Source organism: Schistocerca cancellata, chromosome 5 (genome assembly GCF_023864275.1).
Source record: "Schistocerca cancellata isolate TAMUIC-IGC-003103 chromosome 5, iqSchCanc2.1, whole genome shotgun sequence".
In the NCBI taxonomy this organism is placed as follows: domain Eukaryota; kingdom Metazoa; phylum Arthropoda; class Insecta; order Orthoptera; family Acrididae; genus Schistocerca; species Schistocerca cancellata.
The window spans coordinates 623,683,375-623,710,261 of NC_064630.1; the positions used below are offsets into that span (position 1 = coordinate 623,683,375).

General features: G+C 38.1%; 1 protein-coding gene across 4 annotated transcripts in view; it reads right to left on the bottom strand.

Annotated features, from left to right (window-relative positions):
• The window catches only part of LOC126187941 (FHF complex subunit HOOK interacting protein 2A-like), a 203,017-nt gene that overhangs the window by 116,409 nt on the left and 59,721 nt on the right, over positions 1–26,887 (bottom strand). For all 4 annotated transcript variants that reach the window (XM_049929312.1, XM_049929311.1, XM_049929314.1 and 1 more), the window contains 4 exons: positions 21,274–21,489; positions 21,068–21,193; positions 16,446–16,769; positions 10,858–11,051 (listed from right to left, as the gene is read on the bottom strand). In XM_049929312.1, the coding sequence (XP_049785269.1) occupies positions 10,858–11,051; positions 16,446–16,769; positions 21,068–21,193; positions 21,274–21,489 (860 nt within the window). The remainder of the gene's footprint in view (positions 1–10,857; positions 11,052–16,445; positions 16,770–21,067; positions 21,194–21,273; positions 21,490–26,887) is intronic.

The window sequence follows — 26,887 nt, forward strand, 5'->3', positions numbered from 1 at the left end:
CATTTTCTCAAAAAGACAGAACTTATAAAAGGATTTGTCCACTTCTGAACGTTAAAAACCTTGAACAATTCAGAAGTAAGAGTTATCCTATTCCATCACCAGAGAGAAAGGTAATTTGTGACAAAATTCATTGTATGTTAAATTAACACAGCCGCAGAGTGCTCTGCGAATGAATAGTGTTACCTGATACATGTTGTAGGCAAGAAATATGGGTCTGTCAGAACCTTCAAGGGTCCAAGACCTGTAAACTACAGTATATTATTGTAAAGGGATCAACACAAAGATCTAGAAGGCATTATACAAACATTAGAAAGCACAAAATATTTAACTAGTTGTGACTTGACCAGCAGTTATTGGCAGATACAACTGCATTCAGAGAGCAGAAAGTACACATTGTTTCCTTAAAACGGAAGACATGATGAATTCAAGAGAATGTTGTTCAGGTTACACTTGTCAGCAGCACTTACATATGTATGTGCTGGACCAAATATGTGAAACAAATCACTGCAAAATATTACCAATTATGTGGAAGATATAGGGATTAGTCTGACATTCTGAGAAGAACATATCAACATTTACATCAAGTTTTAGAAGCATTCTGGAAATCAGAAGTTACTATAAATTTGGATAAGTCAGAGTTTACTTAAAAATAAGTGAAATTCCTCAAACATTAATATCACAAAATGGAACAGCACCACATGTTTCAATGAAAGAAGCAGAAATGACTTTTGCAATGCCAACATGTAACACACAACTTCAAACATCTCTCAGATAAACATTTCTCAGATACAAATTTTTCTTGCTGCTTCATAACTGACATTATTTGTCTTCACCAGCTTTATTAAATTTCTTGCATAAAGTTTTTTTGGAAAGCAGAAGAGCAGAAGAAGAACACTGATTTTGTCCTGTCCTGTCAGTTTTTTGTTACTGTTTAATTCTTTACATGTGTTACCGTGTACTCAGAGTACGGGAAAATGCTTTCAGTGCTAGTGTAGACTGCAGATGAGTTGCACCAGTAAGGTTATTTTCACTCGTTGTAGTTTTATAAATTGCTGCAGTGCATATACTTTTCTTTCAGGGTTGGCAGGATGTGATTCTACTAACAGACACAGGCTTTATGTGCAACTTTGAGTATAATCTCCCAATAAAAAGTCAATTTCAGTCCAGGAGACTTTAACACAACATAACAGTGTTGTTGCTTGATCATACTGGCATTTAATGACTTTGTGTTTACATGTTGACATCATCATGCAACTATGATGAATGTCTGTATCATAACCAACGACGGTGTTCATCTGTTAATTGCACAGGCAGAATATTCAAGAACAGCACAGCATCAGCAAAATAACTGACTTTAGGTTTTTTATTCATATTATTTACTGTGATAAATGCAGGAATCAAACAAATGTTGAAAAATTTTGACTCCCTCAGTTACAAGATAAATATACAGAGGGACCCCTTATTTTACATTTTCATGCTATCCAGACTTAAAAAACGCAAAATCGCGCAAAATGCAGAATCGAGGAAAACGTTAAAATGCCGAAAATATGAGCAGAAGCACATGTAATTGGTATATATGATTAAAAATCACAATCCTCTCCAATACTTTGTATAAAATCCTTCTAAGTGAAGGAAACTAAATGTACAAAACTATATTTATACAATAATTTGTGGTAATGAAGTACATCGGTTCTTAAAAATACACAGATGTATAACAGTAAGTTAAAACTCATCAAAAATCGAAACTGGTATCTGGATACAAGGTAATCGAGCCTTTTTCTGACGTGCTACGACTGCAAATTATATGTTTAAAACAAGTGTTTCCGAGAGATCATATTTTGTGCTCACTCACTAAAAGAACAAAAATTGATGAACATGTTGAATTAAACCAAATAGATCACAGCAACTAAGTGGTTAAACCATAACCATAAATGCGGACATCTGCTCAATGACACACTTTGTCACCACTGCTGTTACTGTTTAATGCCTTTCTTACAAGCCACACTTCATATGCTCACCACCATTAAAGTGTTATTTTAGGCTCAATGAGAGAAACAGGGACATGAAAAAATGAGTTTAATTCCCCAATTGATGCTAAAAGCTCAATAGGAGTCGGTTCCGTGAATTTCTGTACACTGTGTAAAATGTAAGTTTGAAAGAAAGCTCAGGTGCTATAGTTTCACTTCATGCCCTCTATCACTGCTGCCAGCTTTACTAGCTATTGTGTGTGGTGCAAAGTATATACATGAGTAGTGTATAGAGTTGTTGCAATTGTATCATGTCATATATGAACACAAAAGCCTTTAAAATGTACTTTTGCAAAACCATTGTTCTATTTCCATGTGACATCCCTGTCATAGCACATCATCTGCAAAAAAGTATATTTTCAGCACTTCACAAAATGCTTTGACCTCTACCTGTACTCCCATCACTGAAGAGCCACTACCCCTCACCACACATCCAGCAGGCGAGCTCATTTTATGTGTCTCAGTGTGGTGAGGGGCCTGTGCTGGGTACTGGGTGACTTAAAAAGTCACCAGCCCATAAGAGTTCACTAGCCGGAAATAGGTGAAGTTTCCTCTATTATGACCAAAAATATTCTTCGAGACTCAGTGTTTGAATTAAAAATGTTGACGATTTATATTGTTGCTGAATACAGTACATCGGAAATACATGCCAAAAGATAAGACTGAGCTATAAGTGACACAAGAAAAGGTGATGGCTGAGCCCCTCCGTCACGTATTGGCTCGGTCTGGAACACTTCATATTGGCTGTCTTGTTTTTCCATTACTGCTGCAACCTAGCAGTAGTTGTTTCGTAACTGTGCTGTGAAGCTAAATATCGCAAGTTGTGTTAGCAACACCTTTTATGTCAGCATTTCCTCTCTCTCATCTCTCCTCTCCATGACGGCCTCAAATATTCTATTAAGTACACCACCACCACCCATGGCGCAAACCATCTGTCTTTTGTGCCACTTATAACTCGTTCAGTCACATCAAATGTCAATAGGAAGAAAAAGGGACGACGTCAAGTGAGACATCGAGTAAGAACTTAGAACTGAAGTAGACCTTGCTAGGAAGAAGTGTAAAATTGGGGAATTTTTAGCATTGATCGTGTGGGTTTTTCACAGGTGTTACTTTTCCTGAAAAGTGCTATGTGGTTGACAGCTACAAAAAACCACTGGTATTCTCATTTTAATTCTAAGTTTTTGAAACTCTGCTTAAAAATCATGTAATCAGGGATCATACCATTATTTGAACATTATGAGTAGTCAGTCCTAAAGGATGAAAATTGATGTTGAAGAACTCTATTCTTTGGGTTAATTTGTCTGTTTTCAAGACCTACAAGCAGATAAAGGCATATTATGTAGACACAGGCACTAGATCAGCTGCTGTCTATTTTTGTTGTAACTATGAATGAACTGTTAAGTTTTAAGATTTCTGCTTATACATCACAAGTTTGTTGAGGCTTCTCCCATTTTTAATCTTTTAAAGCAAATGGAGCACCTTATGTTTGACGATGACAGTGACAAATTACCATACAGATCAAATGGGACGAGTCTTGCATATTGCATGTACATGTGTACTATTTAATAGATCATGCCACATAGTAACGGGTACATAACTGTCTCTGCACTGCAATTTTCATGCCACGTGTTTGTTGCTCATCTGTGTCGACAGTTACTAAACTAGCACTCGTCACTTTTCCAGTTTTCTATAACAACACAATATTTCAAAGCAATGGAAATTTAACAAATAAAAAAAGGTTTGTTTAAAAATAAAAAAAATTGGCACTGCTGCTATGGATAATTGATATTTCGGTTTCTTTTATCTGGTTATTTGTAAAAAATAAAAACACCTGTTATAATCAAGACCAAACATATACTGAAAAATACCTGTCATTCAGAACTAAAATACGAGTATTGGTTTTAACTGGTCAGTTTTTCCTATCCCTATTTCTGCTATGTGGATGACTTACCACCAACATTCAAAAATAAGGAGAAAATTCCTTGTCCAGGAATCCATAAACCCAGAATTTGTATTACAAGACATGCATGGACAGAATCTCTAAATCTATGTAAAATAACAGTATGTGCATTCCACTTGAACGATACCATAGCAAGATAACACGTCAATGTTAACTTCTTGAAGGAAAAGACAAAACATAATTTTAAACCTAACTATCTTGGCAGAACTTCAGATCATTCCTTAATCTTGTATGAAAGCTTGGCAATGTTTTCAGCCTTTTTTTATCTGGCTATCAATCACTCAACATCACAGCTGTATGGTGAGGTATCTATTTTTACTCCTCCAACATGTGTACTCCACCCACGATTTTCTATCATCATTTTTTTCTTTCTTTTATTTTTAACAGCTGTTGTTCTGCCAAAGCCACAATGCTGGTAATTGCACTTCTTGATGTGCCATTTTGCCGCTCGACAATTCTGTCGTTCACCTGGGCAGTGATCTATCTCCGTACAGATATGCACAACGCATCCTAAATTTTCCATCACTGTAACTAAACTCAAAGTCATTTCATCAGACAAAATATTAGTCTCCCACTTAAAAAAGCAGACTAGCAGCTTTGGAGTGGTATAGGTGGTGTAGAACTGCTACCAGCCAGTCATGTGATCTTCCACTGCTGGCTTCAGTCACGGCAATGAAGGGGTATGCATTTGCCAGTCATATGTATGGAATCAATGCAGTAATATGGTTTAACAAAGAGAGATAACAGAATAGCAGAAAGGAAAAAGGAAAGAAGGAAGATTGGGTTTAACGTCGTGTCAATATTAAGGTCATTAAAAGCAGAGCACAAGCTCAGATTGTGTCAGGGATAGGGAAGAAAATTGGCCTTGCCCTTCCAAAGGAACCATCCTAGCTTTTGGGATGGCCAGATTTGGGTTTGAACTGCCATCCTCCCAACTAATAGCAGAAAGGAGCTATAAAGTTTGGAATACTTATGACCACACTATTAATGAAGTTGCCCAACTCGTATGTATATCAAGATGATCTGTCCAATGTGTCTACAGGCCAAGATGTAACACTCGCAGCCCCGTAACATGGAATAAGAACAGTGGTCATAAAAAGACCCTAACCAACAGGTAATAGAGATGATATGAGAAGGAAAGTTGCTAATCACCATATATGCTTTTCATAATATTGTTACTTGTCATGGAACTGCAAAAGGCCATTGCCTACAGCTGCACATCTTCAAAAGGCCACATAACACAGAAACTGCGCAGTAGCTGAATGAAGGCATGTAGTGTGGTTCAACTATTCACTATTTTCGCCTCGTTTCCAATGGTGCAAGGCATCTAGTGTACTGATGTGCCAATAATGTCTTTAACATCCAGTAAGTAGAGGGTGTAGTTCAGAGTGGAAGTGGTTCTGTGATGTTTCAGTAACGTTTTGGGGTCACCCATTCAGTTTACTATGAATCTGAACCATAATGTTTATTTCAACAGCTTTGGTGACCAAGTGGTGCTATTTCTTCTACGTGTTCACGATAAGTATGCTTTGAGCACTTATATCTTCCAAGATGACAACAGTCATGTCCACAGGAATACACGAGTATGATTCTGGTGTAAGGAACACTTAGGCACCCTATCAAGACATTGACTAGCTCACTAAATCACCCACCCTTAATTCTATAGAAAAAAGTGTAGGACTATTTGGAACAGTGAGTGAAAAGTAGCAATGAACATCCTCGCAATCTGATAGCTCTATGGGATCTAATCCTCAACAGCTTGGGAACGGGGGTGGAGGAAGGGGAGAGAGATGTTCAGCTGTAAACCTGCAGGTACATTTGGAGGCCATTATCAGGGACACAGAACGCATGGTCTAGACGTAGCGTCTTTGATTAGTATTAAAAATGTCCTTGGTCCTGGGTTCGAAACGCCACCATAGCAAAAATTTTGATTAATAATCAGCATTGGTGATCAAAGATTTTCTGACATAAGAAGTCAACTTCATTCTGGCAATGGCCTTGTCAAAGAAGGCAGAGCAGCAGATAGAGGTTCAGGGCACTCTCTTGTCCTTCGGGTGGGAAACTGCCCTAAAGGTAGAAGAATCAGCATTGACCAATGGCATGAGGATGCAGAAGGCAATGGAAACCAATGCATTACTGACACACAATGTGTGTCCAGGACATGTGGCCTGTAATTGAAAAATTGTCATGATGATCTCTCCATTAGAAAAAGATTCCAGGACAGTCCCCCATTCGGATCTCTAAGTGGGGACTGCCAACAGGGAGGTGGCAATGAGAAAAAAATTGAATAAGCAACGAAAGGATAACATTCAACAGGTCGGGGCGTGGAATGTCTTATAGTTGTGGCGGACTGGAATGCCGCTGTACGGGGAAGGAGTAGAACAAAAGGTTACAGGAGAATATGGGCTTGGGACATGCAATGAGAGACAGTAAAGACTAACTGATTTCTGTAATAAATTTCAGCTACTAATAGCGAACACTCTGTTCAAGAATCACAAGAGGAGGCAGTATCCTTGGAACAGACCAGATGATATGGGAAGATTTCAATTAGATTACATCATCGTCAGGCAGAGGTTCCGAAATCAGATACTGGATTGTAAGGCAATCCCAGGAGCAGATATAGACTCAGATCACAATGTGGTAGTGATGAAGAGTAGACTGAAGTTCAAGTGATTAGTCTGGAAGAATCAATACGCAGAGAAGTGGGATACAGAAGTACTAAGGGATGATGAGACACGCTTGAAGTTATCTAAGGCTATAGACACAGCAACAACGAATAGCTCAGTGCACAATACAGTTGAAGAGGAATGGACATCTCTAAAAAGGGCAATTACAGAACCTGGAAAGGAAAAATAGGTACAAAGAAGGTAACTGCAAAGAAACCATGGGTAACAGAAGAAATACTTCAGTTGATCGATGAAAGAAGGAAGTACAAAAATGTTCAGCGAAATTCATGAATTGAGAAATACAAGTCACTGAGAAATGAAACAAATAGGAAGTGCAGGGAAGCTAAGACAAAATGGCTGCATGTAAAAAGTGAAGAAATCGAAAATGAAATGATTGTCGGAAGGACTGACTCAGCACATAGCAAATGATTGTCGGAAGGACTGACTCAGCATATAGCAAATTCAAAACAACCTTCAGTGACATAAAAAGCAATGGTGATAGCATTAATAGTGCAACAGGAATTCCACTGTGAAATGCAGAGGAGAGAGCAGATAAGTGGAAAGAGTACATTGAAGGCGTCTACGTGGAGGAAGATCTGTCTGATGTGATAGAAAAAGAAACAGGAGCCAATTTAGAAGAGATAGAAGATCCAGTATTAGACTCAGAGAGCTTTGGAGGACTTCAGGTCAAATGAGACAGAAGGGATAGATAACATTCCATCAGAATTTCTAAAATCGTTGGGGGAAGTGGCAAGAAAACGACTATTCATGTTGGTGTGTAGAATGTATGAGTCTGGCGACATACCATCTGACTTTCGGAAAAATATCATCCACATAATTCTGAAGACGGCTATCACACAATCAGCTCAACAGCTCATGCATCCACGTTGCTTAAAAGAATAAAATACAGAAGAATGGAAAAGAAAATTGAGGATGCGCTAGATGATGATCAGTTTAGCTTTAGGAAAAGTAAAGGCACAAGAGAGGCAATTCCGATGTTGCAGCTAGTAATGGAAGCAAGGCTAAAGAAAAATCAAGACACGTTTGTAGTATTTGTCAACCTGGAAAAAATGTTTCACAATGTAAAATGGTGCAAGATGGTCGAAATTCTGAAAAAAGGAGGCGTAAGCTATAGGGAGAGACGGGTTATATACAATATATACAACAGCAGAGAGAGGATAATGAGAGTGGACAACCAAAAACGAAGTGCTCTTATTAAAAAGGGTGTAAGACAGGGATGCAGTTTTTGAACCCTACTGTTCAATCTGTTCATCAAAGAAGCAATGTTGGAAATAAAAGAAAGGTACAGGAGTGCTATTAAAATTCAAAAGTGAAAGAATATCAATGATACAAGTTGCTGATGGTATTGCTATCCTGAGTTAAAGTGAAGAAGAATTACATGATATGCTGAATGGAATAAACAATCTAATGAGTACAGAATACGGACTGAGAGTAAATCGAAGAAAGATGAAAGTAATGAGAAGTAGCACAAATGAGAACAACGAGAAACTTAACATCAGGGCTGACGGTCATGAAAGTTAAGGAATTCTGCTACCCAGGTAGCAAAATAACCAATGACAAACGGAGCAAGGATGACATCAAAAGCAGACTAGTACTGGAAAAAAGGGCATTCCTCGCCAAGAGAGATCTACTAGTATCAAACATAGGGCTTAATCTGAGGAAGAAATTTCTGAGAATGTACATCTGGAGCGCAGAATTCTATGACAGTGAAACATGGACTGAGGGAAAACGGGAACAGAAGAGAATCAAATCTACAGGCAAATGTTGAAAATTAGGTGGACTGATACGGTAAGGAATGAGAGGTTCTGCACAGATTTGGACAGGAAAGGAATATGTGAAAAACACTGACAAGAAGAAGGGACAGGATGATAGGGACATCTGTTAATACATCAAGAAATGACTTCCATAGTGCTAGAGAGAGCTGTAGAGGGCAAGAACTGTAGAGGAAGATAGAGTTTGGAATATGTACAGCAAATAATTGAGGACATAGATTGCAAGTGCTACTCCGAGATGAAGAGGTTGGCACAGGAGAGGAATACATGGCGGCCACGTCAAACCAGCCAGTAGACTGATGGGGGCAAAAAATCAAGGTTACAGGTGTGTTACACAGTATCATCATGATGTCTCCTGTGGGAGACTAAATTTTTATCCAATGTGTTTAGGATAACCTCCAAACACAAAGTTATTTTTCAGGTCTACACGCGGCCACATGCACTACTGTTCTAAAGCAGTGCATGCCCTTGGCTGCGTTCTTTTGTTAGTTACATGTCTTCACAAAGAAATATATATATATAAATAATAGAGGGAAACATTCCACGTGGGAAAAATATATCTAAAAACAAAGATGATGTAACTTACCAAGCGAAAGTGTTGGCATGTTGATAGACACACAAATATATATATATATATATATATATATATATATATATTATTTTTTTTGCGGGGGAGGGAGGGGGGGGGCGGCAGAGTGCTTTGTAACAATGCCTAGCAACAAAGTGAACTCTGAAATTGTGCTCAGCCATGAGTAGAAGTCTGGAGAAGCTAATGGCCAAGGGGAATATGGAAAATCTACTACAAAGTGGGCACCCATGCATTTCTTTGTCCCGGAAGGACAGAATACTTCCTCAACTAAGCCAGAAAAACATGAGTGTTACTTCAGCTGAACTGGCAAAAGCATGGCAAGAGGCAATCGGAGTTGATTCCAGCTCATCTGTTGTTAGGAAAAGACTCTATACAATGAGACTGTAGCCTAGAGTTGCCAAGAAAAAGCCATTTTTAACTACTGGAATGAGGAAAAAGAGGCTAGCATGGGCCAGACTGCACATAAACTGGACAAAAGAGTAGTGGCGAATTGTGATACTTTCAGGTGAAAGCTGATTTTTCTTGCTGAGTAACAGACCACAGTTTGCCAGGTATGAACTCAATGAAAGGATGGATCTTGAGTACCAATGTGCAAACCATGAAAAATGCTTCATTGGTAATGGTGTGGAGAGTGATAACATACCAAGGCGTGGAAAGGCTGTACTTTGTTTAGTGAACAATGACCAGTGATCAATACAAAGCTGTGATTTGGCATCCTCTAATGTTCATATATGTGATGCTTTCACAGATGTGCAGTGATTTTCCAATAGGATCTGGCTCCATGCCATGTATCAAAAGAGGGAAGTTTTCATTATTGTATCTTTTTAATACAATTTACAAGGTTACTGCTTTCACAAATCATCCAAATCTATCTTTTCAGATTCATTCTGTCATGACTGAATTGAGTATCAGGAAATTTCCATTGCTGGGAAAGTCACCAGACCTAAACCAAAGGGAGAATTTGTGGTGACTAATTGGTAAAGGGGTTCCGAAGAAGCAGCCTGCAACAAAATAGGGGCAACTGGAGGTGATTGTGAAAGTTTAGCATCATGAAGTTGACATCAGTACCATTAGAAAATTGATCCGACTCCATGCCTGAGAGAATGAAGGCTGTTGTAAGGGCCAAGGGGGGCCCAACTAAATATCAAAATTAATTAAAGTATGACCACTGAACAAAGTACTTGTGATACACAAGTACTTTGGAAAATTTCATCAAAATATTTAATTTTAATATTAATATTTTAATATTATGACACGGCACGTCATTGTACAGATATACAAGTATTGTTGACGTATTTCCTTGAATCAAAATGATGGAAACAATCCTGTCCTTTATTAACATATTACTTCTCACTTGCAGACTATCCTCCCTTAACAAACATTTGAAATTTCAAAGATGAATGAGTTTTTAGAAGTTCTATACAAAAATTCTCAAAATTCTATATAGGGACATACAGTGCTTTAGAATAGTAGTGTACATCTGCAGCAGCATATATATATCACAAAAATTAATACAACATAATTCACAAGGGTAGTTAGTTTTATATGTCTCATTTATGTCTGCACAAGAGAAGAATCTAAGTGAATTTTCATAATGAAATGTTAGTTGTCTAATCCTTAACACCTGGCTTAAATTTCATGTTAATAAACATGCAATAATAAATTTCTATTATGGCAAGACACCATTACATTAATATAAACACAGTTAATTATGGAACTGTTGAATATGCCAATCAATTTTTACAGCTGAAAAACAAGTATACATGTATATAAGATGTGAATTACTAAAAACTTTGATACTTCAATGTGTTATAACGCTTACCCCCAGTTAAACTTCATGTTGTACAGCTCAACAGGATCAATATCTTGTGGGATAGCATCAAACAACATTCTCAGTTTTGAACACAATGTCTGAGGTAGGCTGGATTGCCGTGTTATATGCAAAGCATGCTCATCAGACGATATTGAAGCAATCACCATAATACCCTCACAAGCTTTAGTTCTTACATTATTATCCTACAGAGACATAGAGAAGAGTGTTATAAGGCATCTGAACTATCTTAACTTACAAGTTATGAAAACTGCTACTAACATCATGACCAGTATATGACTAGTATGTATAAACAGTAATAGTCGATTTTCAATTCAGAGCCATAGATAACAATGTTAATTAAACAGCTATTAGCAATTCAATGGCTATATATTTTCTCATTCATTAGTAAGCAATGCATCTGTAGCTAAATAAAACTACTTAATGTTACAACCCAAGAAGAGACCAAAATTTCCAGCATACATATTAGTAACAGTGTATTATTACTCATGCACTACTGTGTTACTGAATACATATGCAATCTTTTGGCTTAAGGAAAATCAACTTCTCATTGACACAAAAAGTGTAGTTCAATGAACTAAATGAAGAAGACATAAAGGAATTAATGAATTGTCTGCTAGAAGACATTTATTTAAATCAATAGGGAAAGCTGAAAATCTGTGCCGGACTGGGATTCAAACCCGGGTCTCCTGCTTACTTGGCAGATGCGCTGACCCTGTGCCATCCAGATACAGTGATCATCACAGTGGCACAGACTACACTAGTACACCTCCTATCAGACCCAAATTCTCAACTTACCCACTCACTACTGATGTAGTGCCCCTTGCCCATTTCTGTCATTGCTCATAACATTTTGCCGATTCCCGTAAGAGTTCGAGCATGGTGTGCATCTGCACTGGAGTAATCAACTGATCATCCTCACCTTAATTATATATGATGATTGTGTCTGTTCTTTCAGACATGTCTAAAAGAATGGACCCCGCACATATCAATGAAGATGATAAATGTCACAAGGAAAAATGTGTTTTACTTAAGTTTAGAACAACAGAAGACATAGTTAGGCAAAATCCATTATAAAAATAAGGGAAGTGAAAATTCATACAAAGCTGCAGCAACAGCTATCATATATGTCCAACAAAAAGAGAATGAAAGAGAGTTAGATACAAATGTTGACTCACTTTAAATTTGCTCCTTTAATAACATATTCCAAAAGTAGATGGGAATATAAAGAAACTAATGATGAATGTTGAACAAAAAGAAGAAAGAAAGCAAATATGATTTCCAAGGCTGTTGCATTGGTTTATTTTAAAGATAAATTACAGTTTAGATATCACACCTGAAGACACTGTTTGTACATAATGAAAATGGGATATCTGTATTTCTCTCTACAACAGAAAATCTACAATATGGGACACACAAAATATTTTCACTGCATCAGTTTTAAAAAACATGAAGTGATTTCATTACCTCATAGGTTAAATACACTAGTTAAACAATGGAAATTCCAGGTAGGAATATCAACAATGTAAGAAAAAACAGATTGCTACTAACTGTAAAGAAGACATCAAATTGCAGACAGGCACAATAAAAAGACACTCACATAAAGCTTTCAGCCACAGCCACCATCAGTAAAAGAGAGGCACACACCATTCACTCATACTCATACTCATACACACACACACACACACACACACAAAAAGCAAGTAAACCTCTCTCTCTCTGTCTCTCTCTCTCTCTCTCTCTCTCTCTCTCTCTCTCTCTCACACACACACACACACACACACACACACACACGAGAGCGCCAACTCCAGCATCTCGGGCTGGAATGCTTTGTGTGTGTGTGTGTGTGTGTGTGTGTGTGTGTGTGTGTGTGTCTTTTTTACTGATGAAGACTGTGACCGAAAGCTTTATGTAAGTGTCTTTCAATTGTGCCTGTCTGTAACTGGATGTGTCTTCTTTACAGTAAGAAGCAATCTGTCTTTTCTTACATTGTTGGCAAAATATGAGGTGTGTTCAAAAAGTAAGGTGACTTTATATTTTTATGAAAAAATAATTTATTTATTCATCGACATTCATGTTGTCTCCTTCAAAGTAACTCCCTCAGATACAATACACTTGTGTCAACGTTTCTTCCAATCCTCGAAGCATTTCGTCATAAGCACTTTTTGGTACAGCCTTGAGTACTTCCAGTGGGGCCGAATCAGGTGAATATGGTGGGTGAGGCATGATTGTTATGTGGTTTTTGGCCAAAAAATCTCTCACAAGCAACAATGAATGAGCAAGTGTATTATCGTGATGCAACAGCCATGAATTGTTTTTCCATAATTCCGGACAATTTTTGCGTATTGCTTCTTGCAAACAGTGCATAACATCAAGGTGATACTCCTTATTGACCACACGGCCTTGAAGCAAAAATTCATGATGCACTACGCCACAGTAATTGAAAAAAAAAAAAACAGTGAACAAAACTTTGACATTTGATCTAATTTGGCGTGCTTTTTTCGGTCTTGGATCTCTGGGATGCTTCCATTGGGACGACTGGGCTTTGGTTTCGACATCATAACTGTAAACCCATATTTCATCAACAGTTATGACCCTTTTGAGCAAATCAGGATCATCACTGGCGTCATTCAAGAGCTCTTGAGCGATGCTCATGTGATGGTTCTTCTGGTAAAATTGACAAGTTTTGGAACAAACTCCGCTGACATACATCTCACGCCCAAAACCTCCAAAAAAATTGCATTACACAAGCCAACATCCACAGCAACTTCTCTTATGGTAATTTGACACTTTCTCAAAACTATTTTCTTCATAGTTTCGACGTTATCGTCTGTTGTTGTTGTGCTGGGAAATCAAGAGCAAGATTTGTCATTGGCATCTTCTCAGCCATCTTGGAAGAGCTTGTACCATTTGTAAACATTTTTTCAACTTAGAGCAGACTCACCATATGCCACTGTCAACATTTCAAATGTTTTAGAGCACTTGATTCCATTTTTCACACACAATTTGATGCAAATTCTTTGCTCCATTTTTTATAATAATCAAAAATTGCTGAGCACACTAAAACATGTTTAACCTTTCTATCTGTCAGAAACAAAAGAAGTATGCTGCACACTTGAAACTGTGAACATATGTTTGGGACATGTGTACCAACATAATAAAAAAAACAAAGATCAATAATCGAATGTACGTTGCCCGTGCAATTTGAAAAATCACCTTACTTTTTGAACAGTCCTCGTATACACACACACACACACACACACACACACACACACACACACACACACACAGAAGAGAGAGAGAGAGAGAGAGAGAGAGAGCGGGGGGGGAGGGGGTTTGTTTGTGTGGTCTGATAAATCTGAAGAATTTTGTCCAAAGTCTACACAGTTTATTGTCCTTTCTACTGTATTGAGGATTTTCATCATTTTAAATACAGGGAAGTGATAAAACGTGTACATAATAATCTCAATGTAGAGAAAGAGAGATAGAGAGAGAGAGAGAGAGAGAGAGAGAAATACTCGTTGCCAATGTTGCTTATCTCTGTCTTCTCTTAATTAGTATCTTCTGCCACTAAAGGTAAAAAATGTAAAGTTGCAGGATGAAACAAGGTCAGGAAAACCATTTACAAATAAAGAACACTTTATAGTTGTCCACACATTATTAATAGTGACAGCAATAGTAAATGTAGATGACTTGTTTCCATCTAAGAAGGAACCAAGTACTGAATTTTTCACTTGAAAGTGGACACTTACTACATCATATTGGATATAGCCTGGTGGAGCCAGAAAGTGGTCAAGGTTTCCTGGCTCAAGACCCATGGAGATCTTTAGTTTGAAGGCACTTTATACTGTGGCATTTCTTAGTCCTTGGCTCCCCACTACTCTGGAGTATAAGTTGCCGTGCTTTTCAGAGGAATTCAGGAATGTTCAATTGCAGGATTATAAGGGATACTGTTCCACACAAGGTGTTTAGCTATTCATCAGTTCAGCCAAACTATGAGTATTTCTTCAGGTGTCTCATGTCCACAAACTACTGAATTCACTTCATTGCCCAGATGTAGTCTTGATTTCAGAGTTCTTATAAGTAGCTATATCTTATTACAAAGAGTGGCTTAAATATCTTTTCTAGAAGACACACAAGTGAGTCTTCACTAAATGATTGGAGAAGCTGTAACAGAGCATATAACTTGAAACCGAGTCATTTGAGAAAATGTGGAGATAAGTACTGAAGTAAAATGGGAGTCTGAAGAATGTTAACAAAAATTTCAGTGACCCACCTATAAACAAATGAAAAGTCTACTTGCCAGTAGTCCTTGTTACAAAAGACACAGCTGGATACAATAAAATAGAAACTAAGTCTCTAAGTCTCTCCCCCCTCCCCCCAAAATCTTATCCAGTTCCCCCCTCACTTGCTCAAGCACACTGTGTGGCTTTCCTAAAATAGTTTGCACAATCCATTTTTCTTCTCCATAGAAGAAAATTCTGTCTCCTAAGGCTCAAGTTTCATCATTATTTCATGGATAAAAGCTGGCTTGTTTTGGAAATCAGCCTTAGTCAAACACAATTAGTTTATTTTTATATTTCCCCAGACATGTTTCGACACCAATGTGTCATCTTCTGTGGGTTAAATTTTAAAATTACATCGCTAATTGAACTGTATTATTGTACATCAATTTTAGTGCTCGGTTTCATCTTTTTTTTTTTTTTTTTTTTTTTTTTTTTTTTTTGACAGCATGTCATCTGCAAGATGTGTCCCTGGTTGGTATCTCAATCAGTTACTATTCATTTGTGACAATACATGTTTAGAGAGCAAACCAGATATTTTTCAATATCTTTGAAGATAGTTACATTTATGTTACACAGTCAGGGTTATAGTAAGAATATGTCAGCACGAGAAGCATCATTTCCTTTTATCCCATAGTAATTATTGTATAACAGGACCTGAGTATCAAGACAAATTGGTTTATTTCATTGAATAAATACATAATTCTAATAAATTTTTATGCCAACAAACAACAGGAATGAAAATTGTAATATTTAAAACCATAACACATTATGACTGTCATGGGCAGTGTATGGGAATAATTACTCCAAAGAACTGAGAAGCTTATCACATCATTCTGCATCATGAACAACAATATGAATTAGGCTACACTGCTACTCACCACACAAAGGAAACATAAAGTGGAGGACAGGCACATTTAAAAGTAAACTGAGCTATTTGAAAAAAGAACTTCATCATATCTAAAGAGAGAGAGAGAGAGAGAGAGAGAGAGAGAGAGAGAGAGAGAGAGACTAAGCTACTGGACAAAATCCCACTTCAGATCTAAAAACACATACACATTTAATTTATAAGATTAAGCTAATATAAGAAGTCCTTCCTCAGATCTAGAAACACACATACACATTTATGCACGGGTTCTACATTTTGAATATAAAAAAGCAATAACTTACATAGACAGTAAGCACATACAAACTGCAAATAACATAAATATTATTTGTGTGCTTTCAAGTCACTGGTTTCTTTGAAACCTTTCATTAAGCAAGCTCTGTGAATAATATAGGTTATTATTAACTTACTTCACTGCTCAAGAAGGATAGCAGACATTCAAGCAACACATTTGGCGTGGAATACAAATGATTTTCTTTAGTCTGATGTCCTTTGGGTGGTTCTGATGATAAGGGTGAGAGAGAAATTGTGTTTTTCTTGTCACAAACTTTATCCAGGTGTGCCTGCTTAGAGTCTGATGCCAAAATGTGAGGATCTGATGACTCTTTAGTTATTTCTGCTTCACTCTTCCTATGGATACATTTGTCATCTCCAGGAGATATTAAGTTACCCAGTTCCATCTTACATTCAACAAAAGTATCTTCACTATTACTCAGTGAATTTGACAGCCACATCTGTTAATAAAACAAGATGAATTATCTGTGTTTATCTAGGCAAGATAATTAAAACAAAAGACTTGCTACTTGATCTCACACTGTTCTGCAATAAGTAACAATAAAAATCAATTTTGATGCTCATGACTTCTACACCTAGTATGTATTTCCTTCTAAAATTCTGAATGTGGCTAGTATCACTGTGCAAGATTCTTCAACAAGCCCCACCGATGTAACTGAGGAAAGCAACAATTTACACATATTCCAAAATAATTTGAAAACATTGTTTATTACTAACTCTTATCAATAACCTCTCAGAGGATTTGGAATCAAAAATACCTTCTATTACAGTTAAACAATACAGTAACTTAGTGGTTAAAATTAGGAAGCTTTTTGTAGGTTTTTGTTATCTGTTTTGTGTGTGACACATATTCAGTTGAATACTGTGCAGTCCTAAAGCATCAACTGCACCGACCAGCAGAGCACCATGAAATGGGATCAAGAAGGCACTGAGCCACGTGCCAATAGAAAGAGCAGGCAGTGCTTAGTTTGTGTTGGTGCTGACTCCTACAGTAGCTGACATAACAGACGCTGTCTGTCTTCAAGGTGGGACAACAATTGCAGTATTTCCACGAGTTGCGGTACATGCATGGTCACTGTGTAAGCTCCTGGTGTCCTGGTTTGGAGTAGCATGGGACACCATTGAGTAAAAAGCATACACTGTAACAATGCAGCATAGAGTTATGGCAAGTCAGAAGAAATCATTTATAGTGATTTAATTGATTCTAATGTCAGTCTCCAATGTACTAACTCATTATGAGTAGAAGCATGTTCCCAATGCTGTAATGTCTGGGATGCAAGAGTATGGAGATAGAATACCCAAGATAATCAAACAAGACATTCTTTGTATTCATCTGTAGAAAGCTGAAATATTATTAAAGTGTACTAGATTCCAGCACAACCATAACTGTATCAGAGATGTGGTCCATCAGATCTGCATCAACATGGTCTGAGGAGAATTTGGTGAGTGAGTGTGTGTGTGTGTGTGTGTGTGTGTGTGTGTGTAAGGGGTAGGGGGAGAGGGGGAGGGGGAGAGGAAGGGGGGGAGGGAGAGAGAGAGAGAGAGAGAGAGAGAGAGAGAGAGAGAGAGAGAGGTCTTTTCCCCAGAAACAAGGAGTAAAAGTGAAGGGTTATAACATGGAAAAAAGGGCAGTCTAGAGGACATGGAAAAATAAGCAAAACAAAATAAATGTGGATACGATAACATGGATTACTGCATTTCCTTGACTTGATAAAGGTTTTAATGTTTCCTTTTATTGTGGAATAACGAACAAGTTTGAAGCAACAAGGTGGCATACTGAAAATGACATCCCATAAAGATTAAATGAACTATAAGTAGCATCAACATACTTCACTGAAATAGAATTATAAAAATTCTCAGAAGCAAAAGCCCACATGGTATTGATAAAATTTAGAGTAGAATACTAAAAATTGTTCTAACCTGATAAATAAAACTCCTTAATGATATACATAACATATCACTAATGAAAGCAATGATTCCAGGCAAAATGTTCCATTGTTAAACATCTTTACAAAACAAATTTACAGAAAGGCTCTAAATAACTCTTACCCATTACCTTGCTAATATTTTCATCCCAAGAAAGCAGTTACTTCAGTTTAATGTCAAACTTATTAAATATAAACAATTTACTTAGTGCATTAAAATTGTTTTCCAAAAGAGTTGCTTGACTGAAAATGTTTTATATGTATTTACTCACCAAATACAATTATTAAAGGAACCCTACCCCCCTACCTTAATTTTTAAAAAGATACAGTCTACCCAGTTCTTTACAACAAACAGAACATCACCAACCCTTAAATAATACATCAACATTTGAAAACTCCACACTGAAATATCAACAATACCAGGAAAAGAAAAGATTGCTACTCACCATAAAACACACACACACACACACACACACACACACACACACACACAAAAAAAAAAAAAAAGCAAGAACACCTTACACACATATGATCACTACCACCAGCAGTTCTGACCTGAATATGTCACGTGAATAGCAATCTGGAGTGGGGCAGGGAAGGGGGAGGGACAGCAGCATAAGTGTGGGAGGAGAGAAGAGCATTATCTGGTGGCACAGTAGGAACTAGAGACTGACAGGGAGTCAGGAGATGGGGTGAGGGGCAAAAAACTGGAACAGAAAATGAGAGGAGTGGAAAAGAAGAGGAGCAGGGAACAGGAAAGGATGGGCAGTTCAATGGCAGAGGGTGGCACACAAGGAGGGTGAGGGAATGTGGAAAGAGAGGAGGTGATAGGAGGAGGGGATGGAAATTTTTGGGTCAAGGGTGTGAGGACAAACGGTTACTGTTCATTGAGGTCAGGATAATTTTGGGAGTGGAGAATATGTTGTAAGGATAACTCTCATCTTTGCAGTTCAGGAAAGCCGATGGTGGAGGAGAGGATCCAGATGGCCCAGGTTGTGAAACAGTCACAGAAGTCACGTTCTGCTGCATGTTGTGTCACTCTGCTCTTGGCCACAGTTTGGCAGTGGCCATTCATCCTGGTGGACAGTTGGTTGGTAGTCATACCAATATAAAAGCAGTGCAATAGCTGCAGTAGAGCTGGTAAACAACATGGCTGCTTGTATGGATGGCCTGGCCTTTGATGAGCTAAGATAAGCCGTGACAGAACGGGATTAGGAAGAGCTGGGTGGGTGGATTGAGTTGGTCTTGCACCTGGGTCTTCCACAAGGAAATGATCCCTGTGGCTAGGTGTTGCGATTTGGAGTGCCATTGGGATGGACTAGGATGTTGTGGAGTAAGGTGGTTGATGGAAGATCACTTTAGGAGTGATGGGAAGGATCTTGGGTAGAATGTCCCTCATTTCAGGGCACGATAATAGATATCACAGCCCTGACGAAGGATGTGGTTCAGTTCTTCCAGTTTGGAATGTACTGGGCGACGTAGGGGGCACTCTTTTGTAGATGACTCTTGGGTGTGGTGGGATGATTGGGGGGGGGGGGGGGGGCAGGATATGGCACGAAAAAAAGTATCGATACATCGACGGAAAAAATACTGACATACCAGCCTACAGACAAATCAGCTGCACATTGTAAATATGTTGCCAGTTTTAGAGCTGTATATTTAAGTATAATATTGATTTACTATTAGATATTCTGTACATCAACAAGCTAGCAGCCTGCCTATCCCCCCCCCCCCTCCGTCCACCCACCCCCTTTCAGCAGGAATCGAAGTGAAAACAATGCACGTTCACACTTGGCGATAACCACTTCGTAAACAATAATGGCAACTGCATGGAAGTGGCACAATAAAAGGTGTCCAATGGGTCCGTTGTTCAGTTTCATCACTTATCAGATTTGTCCAGAAAACTTCATGTCGATTTCCCTGTTTTTTCATTTTTGTCAATGCCCACGACCTCGCAGCTGTAATGTCAAAATTGCATGGTGAAGCTGAACATTGCAGTTGCTGTTGGTAGCACTGAGCGCCAATTATATCAGTACTTCCCCTCACACATCTCCGCCCACTGCAAGGACCAATCTTGTCATTTAGATTTATGTTCATTATTTTCAGCATTTGTTTTTGAACAACACCAAAGTGAAGAAATAGCACACAAGTCATGTTAAAAATTGTTTTTTAAACAACTGGTGTGCTATTTCTTCACACTGAAACTCTTGTTACTCTATTCGCCCTCCCAGTACAATTCGACATCTTCTTTTGTGCCACCTATACTTGCTTTACACAGTCAAAGATAAGGACTGGATGTGATGAGATTTCAAAAAGTAGTAAGACTCCTTCAAACAGTGAAAGTAAAATTATGTTCTACAGAAATTTCAAAAGAACAACTTCAAATATTTACTTAAAATTGTGAAAAAATATAATATAAAATACAAATATCAGCACTCAATATTGCCATATTGATATAAATATATTGATACAACAGGGAAGAAATTATCACCAGTATATATCAATTTTTTTTGGAAAGACCTTCCCATGTGTTTCATTAGCATTGCTCTTGCCAATGATCTATCAAGTCATAAATCACAGCCTGAGTCAAAAATAAATCATTATAGAACAAATCTTTGCAATGACTCAAACAACCACCTGTCTTGCTGCACTAGCAGTGCATGAAGAAAAGACATGGTAGAGAAGTCTTAGATGCACTTGGTCGTAATTTACCCAAGATTTGTGGGAAATAAGTTTACGTAGCATACAGAATTTTTACACAGACAAATGTAGTGACAGTAATTTAGTAGCATAACAGCAAATGTGTATATTACCTGGTTACAGAACATATGAATGAGATCTGGATGTTCACTGATGACTGCACACAGCATACAAAGGAAAGCAATTTCATCAGATTCATTTGGTGAGCCATTTTTACCATTACATGTCATTATCAACTGCTGTAAAGTGAAAAATAAAATTGAATTAGTTTCTTCTACAGCATTTCTGAATATTAAAAACACAGCACTATATTACCAACCATTACTGAAGGAAAAATTGCTGCATTTGACAAAATTGGTTGTCTAATTTTAACTACAAGTCTCCTCACAAATACAAGCACAGTATGCCTCATTCCTGGTGGTGAATCAGACGTGGCAAGAGCAACAAGAACATCAAGTAATTTATGATACAAGAAATATTCCAAACATGGACCAGTTGTTCCTACAGCTTGTGCATCTTCCTCTTGAATCAATATCTGCAACACAAAACAAAAATTTTACAACTAAAAATGGAAAAAAATGACAGATACAAGAATTATTAAGTTTGAAAGTTCTATTGCTACTAAAATGATTTAAAGAGCCTCAGATATGACTAAAAGTGCAATAGCAAGTTACATCAAAAGAAAAGACTGTGATTCTACAGTCAACAAATCCCTAGTTATGAAGTAGAAGTCAAAAGACTTACGGCCACTAATATTTCAAGTTTGGCCACTGAATACCTTACAGATCCATCAGTACAGATTTTAGTCACACTATAATAGGTATTAATAAATACTGTACATAGAGCATACATGAGCTAGAATGAGAGCTGAAACAGTTCCTGACCCACTTTAGAGGCAACCTATAATTCCTTCTCTGGAAAGATAGCCAACTATTTTCTTAATTCATGCTCAGTCCAATTGGATAGCAATTTAAAATGGAGTCAACAAAAAAACACTAACGAAGATGCACAGTATAGTATGTTTTACTCTCAGAAACATCTGCCATATTGTTGACCAAAAGACAAGAGTGTTGGCATATTTTGCATAATTGCACTCTCTGTTGGGATATGGAAATATCTACTGCTGCAGTGTACAGTAGGTAAATATAATACTTATTCAGCAGAAGTAAGCAATAACAACATTGTATATAGCTGGATAACCATACATTTTTCACATACACTGCTAAGGATCTTGGAATTGTAACACTCACTTTCCAACACAGTTACTTCTTGAAGGTTTTTGTGGCTAACAATAAAAACATGTTCAGTTGCACTGTGATTCACTTCATCACAATACGAAACACACACAAAAAAATATCATGTAGACTTTGTCTACCTGTCTAGGTTTCAGAGTGGAGTCATGCACTGTTGTTCGAAGGTATTCAACACATTTGCATTTAACAACAGGAAATTGGGAGGCCCAATCTATATCTACATGATTACTGTGGAAATCAGACTTAAGTGCTTAGCAGAGGGCTCATCAACATACTTCCAGACTATTTCTCTACCTTTCCACTCTTGAGTAGCAACTGGGTAAAATGAACAACTAAATATTTCCGTGTAAGCTCTACTTTTTCTTATTTTAATATGATGATCAGTTTTTGTTATCTAAGTGAGAATCAACAAAATATTTTTACATTTGGAGGATAAAATTGATCTTGCCACAACTGGAAACGCTTTCAGTTTTATGACTGCCACAAACTCACGTATCATATTCATGACACGTTTACCATTTTCCGTGAAAGCGCGAAACAAGATGCCTTTCTTCAAACTTTTTCGATGTACTCTGTCATTCCCATCTGGTAAGGATCCCACATCATGCAGCAATACTCCGTAAAAGGATGGACAAGTGTAATGTAGTCAGTCTCTTTAGTAGGTTCGTTACATCTTCTAAGTGTACTGCCAATAAAACACAGTCTTTGGTTTATCTACCCCACTCATATGTGATGTTTCCAATTTAAGTTGTTCCTGTTTGCCTGACAAATTGGGAGACTTTCTGATTGCTCCCCCGGAAAGTTTTTTGTTGCCAACCACACTTCAAAATGATCTTCCTCTCAACCACACATGGGTCACCACCCTCTATTCAGGCATTAACTAGGCCGACCATGAACGGGGAACATTTGACAGGTGCTGGATGTCCACAGTATCCTGACCTCTGGCCTCCCACAATGATTACAACATGCAAGAGCTTCAAGCTGCATGACCAAAGCCAGCACCACCTGTCACTGTGAGCAAAGCGTCGTCAACTCAGCTCACATCTGAAAGCAGCTTTCTCAGTCTCTATCCAAACCAAAGACAGTGGAAAACTAGACCACACAAATGTGAGAAAATTACATTAACCTACAAAAGCACACACAGACAAATCTAAATAAGTAACTCACTTCCACAAAGAAGCTTGTAAAAGGAACACACAAATGATGATCTTGTGATGCTGCATGAACAGAGTTCAAAAGAAAATTGAAAACATATCCCAGTAACCACTCCCTTTACCAATTATCTGATTATCTATATTCAAATACTGGAAATTCCTCTTAGCTACAACACAAGTAACAGTGTTCAACTGTATAAAGGAAACTGTATTTATAGATCTAGTAAACTATTTTCTCTGAAAAGTACAAATTTATTCAATAAAAGAATAAGCTACAGGTATGAGATAAACTGCAGCTATTTAATGTAAATGATGAAGAAGCAACAATTTTCAATGTAGCAGCTTTGCTCTAGTTAACTAAATTTAAATGGCATAAACACAAACAACACTAAGCAGTAAAGTGTTAACTTACTGTAAACTAGCTGAGTACCTGGTATTGCCCTGGATGTACTTATTTCATTAGCTCATCTCCTCCACACATCTCTCTCTGTCCACCTTCTTCTCCCCCTTTTCTCTAACAACCTCCACACTCTATCTCCTCCTACACCCCCCCCCCCCCTTGCCACTTTCTGATCATCTGTACCTCTTCAGCCCACTCTGTCAATCTGCTCCCCCCCCCCCCCCAAAGTCCATCCCCTCCTGCCCATCTGTCTTGTTCTCACTCTCTTTTATCATCTCCTCCTCCAGGACACTTAATGTAGGCTGGGTGCAGCTGCTTCACATGTCTTAATGTGATTTTGTAAATGTCTCTATGGCAATGCCTCTTCATAACTCCATAGACAGTTATTGTTTTCACCTACAAATGTTTGTGCTTTGCATTTAAAATTTGTCAAAACTGCTGCCAGGTGTGACGAATTTCCTTAAGGTTGATTCAACTGCAGGAGTGTCTTAGTAATAAAGAATAAGTGTATTAAAACCATGCACAATGAGGCATTTTTTCATGTATCTCAGTGTTTATGACATATCTCTTGAACTGTGCATTGTACAATGATATCTTTGTACAGGTTCATTCAAGAGCATGTGAGGATACTGACAGCAAAATATGTTGTGAACAGAGTTGGAAGCAAAGAAGTAATAAATTTAAATAACATATATGATCTAGCAGTTTTCCATGCATATCACTGTTTATGATGCCATATCTCCACCTGAAACTTTCACTCTGCAGTGGAGTGTGCACTGACATGAAACTTCCTAGTAGATTAAAACTGTCTGCTGGACCAAAACTCGAATTTGAATCCCAAGTTCGAGTCTCGGTCTAGCATACAGTTCTAATCTACCAGGAAGTGTCATGTCTCCTGATCTGCGTACCATGCACTGATATTATTTTATAGGTACATTCAGCAGCCTATGTGGATACTGTCTGAAAAATTTGTTGAGAGTACAGTTAGTAGAACACAAGCAATAAATTTAAGTTTCATGCACAATGCGGTGGTTTTTCGTGCATTTCAAGTGTTTACGACGTCATATCCTGAACTATGAGGAGTACTTTTGTAGGTGCTTTTAGCAGCATATGTGGTTACTATCTGTGAAATTTATTGTGAATGGAGTTAGTAGCACAGAAATTATACATTTAAACATCATACATGATGTGGTAGCTTTTCATGCATCTCATTGTTTATGACACCATGTATCCTGAACTATGATAAGCAGGTGATTCTTACCATACAGCAATTGTTGCCTGACTGTAAATGGTAATTGTTCCAAGATAAAAAATATGTATGTATAGACTGTGATTTGCTTTTGTGTGTGTGTTTGGGGGGGGGGGGGGGGTTCTTTTGTTTTGTTTTGTTTTCTTTTCTTTCTTTCATTTCACATCCACATCTGTGAAAGTTCTCCTAACAGATAAGACTTACAAAATATGGTCAATGAATGTAAAACCTCAGATATAGTTGGTACATTGCTTCAGGGAGGCAGGATTCCACTCCAGACTACCTGCTTGGTTAATCTGCTTCCACTGCTCCAATTTCCATTATTATTACACTTCCCAAAGTGGAGTGGTATAATGGTTAATGTACTGGAGCTGCATTCAGCAAAAGGTTCATCCAATCTCTAACGGCCTTGTCAGTAGAAGGATATTAAACTCAAATATTCCTTTCCTTTTCTATGACCAATCGAAGAAAAATGTCCAGACTGAATGCTTGATGAACATACACTGAAGTGCCAAATAAACTGGTACAGGCATGCGTATTCAAATACAGAGATTTGTAAACAGGCAGAATATGGTGCTGCAGTCGGCAACACCTAAATAAGAGAAAAAGTGTCTGGCGCAGTTGTTAGATCAGTTATTGCTGATACAATGGCAGGTTATTATGATTTAAGTGAATCTGAACATGGTGTTATAGACGGAGCACAAGCAATGGGACACAGCATCTCCGACATAGCGATGAAATGGGATTTTCCAGTACAACCATTTCACAAGTCTGCTGTGAATATCAGGAATCCAGTAAAACATCAAACCTCTGACATCGCTGCACCCAGAAAAACATCTTGCACGAATGGGACCAATGACGACTGAAGAGAATCATTCAACACGACAGAAGTGCAACCCTTCCGCAAACTGCTGTAGATTTCAACACTGGGCCATTAACAAGTGTCAATGTGCAAACCATCCACCAAAACATCATCAATATGGGCTTTCAGAGCCAAAGGCCCACTTGTGTACTCTTGATGACTGCACAACACAAAGCTTTATACCTCACCTGGGCCCGTCAACACTGACATTGGACTGCTAATGACTGGAAACATGTTGCCTGGTCGGACGAGTCTCATTTCGAAGTGTATTGAGTGGATAGATGTGTACGGGAACGGAGACAACCTAATGAATCCATGGGCCATGCATGTCAGCAGGGAACTGTTCAAGCTAGTGGAGGCTCTGTAAAGGTGTGGGGCCTGTGCAGTTGGAGCGATATAGGACCCCTGATACTTCTAGATTTGACTCTGACAGGCAACACGTACGTAAGCAAACTGTCTGACCACCTGCATTCATTCATGTCCATTGTGCATTCCGATGGACTTGGGCAAAGCCAGCAGGACAATGTGACAGCCCCCACATCCAAAATTGCTACAGAGTAGCTCCCGGAACATTCTTCTGAGTTAAAATACTTCTGCTGGCCACCAAACTCTCAAGACATGAACATTATTGAGCATATCTGGGATGCCTTGCAACTTGCCATTCAGAAGAGATCTATACCCCCTCGTACACTTATGGATTTATGGACAGTCCTGCAGGATTCATGGTGTCCATTCCCTCCAGCACTACACGAGACATTAGTTGAGTCCATGCCATGTCGTGTTGTGGCACTTCTGCGTGCTCGCGGGGACCCTACACGATATTAAGCAGGTGTACCAGTTTCTTTGACTCTTCAATGTATTTGGAAATATATACACTCGGTCTTGAGAATTAAAAATTTTGGATTAACTGAGCATTTTGCTACTGGCAAACAGAAAGCAGAATGTTATAAAGATGCATCACAATGAAACTCAGATTATGCACGACTGCTGGGTATGGGAAAAGGGGTCAAGCAGT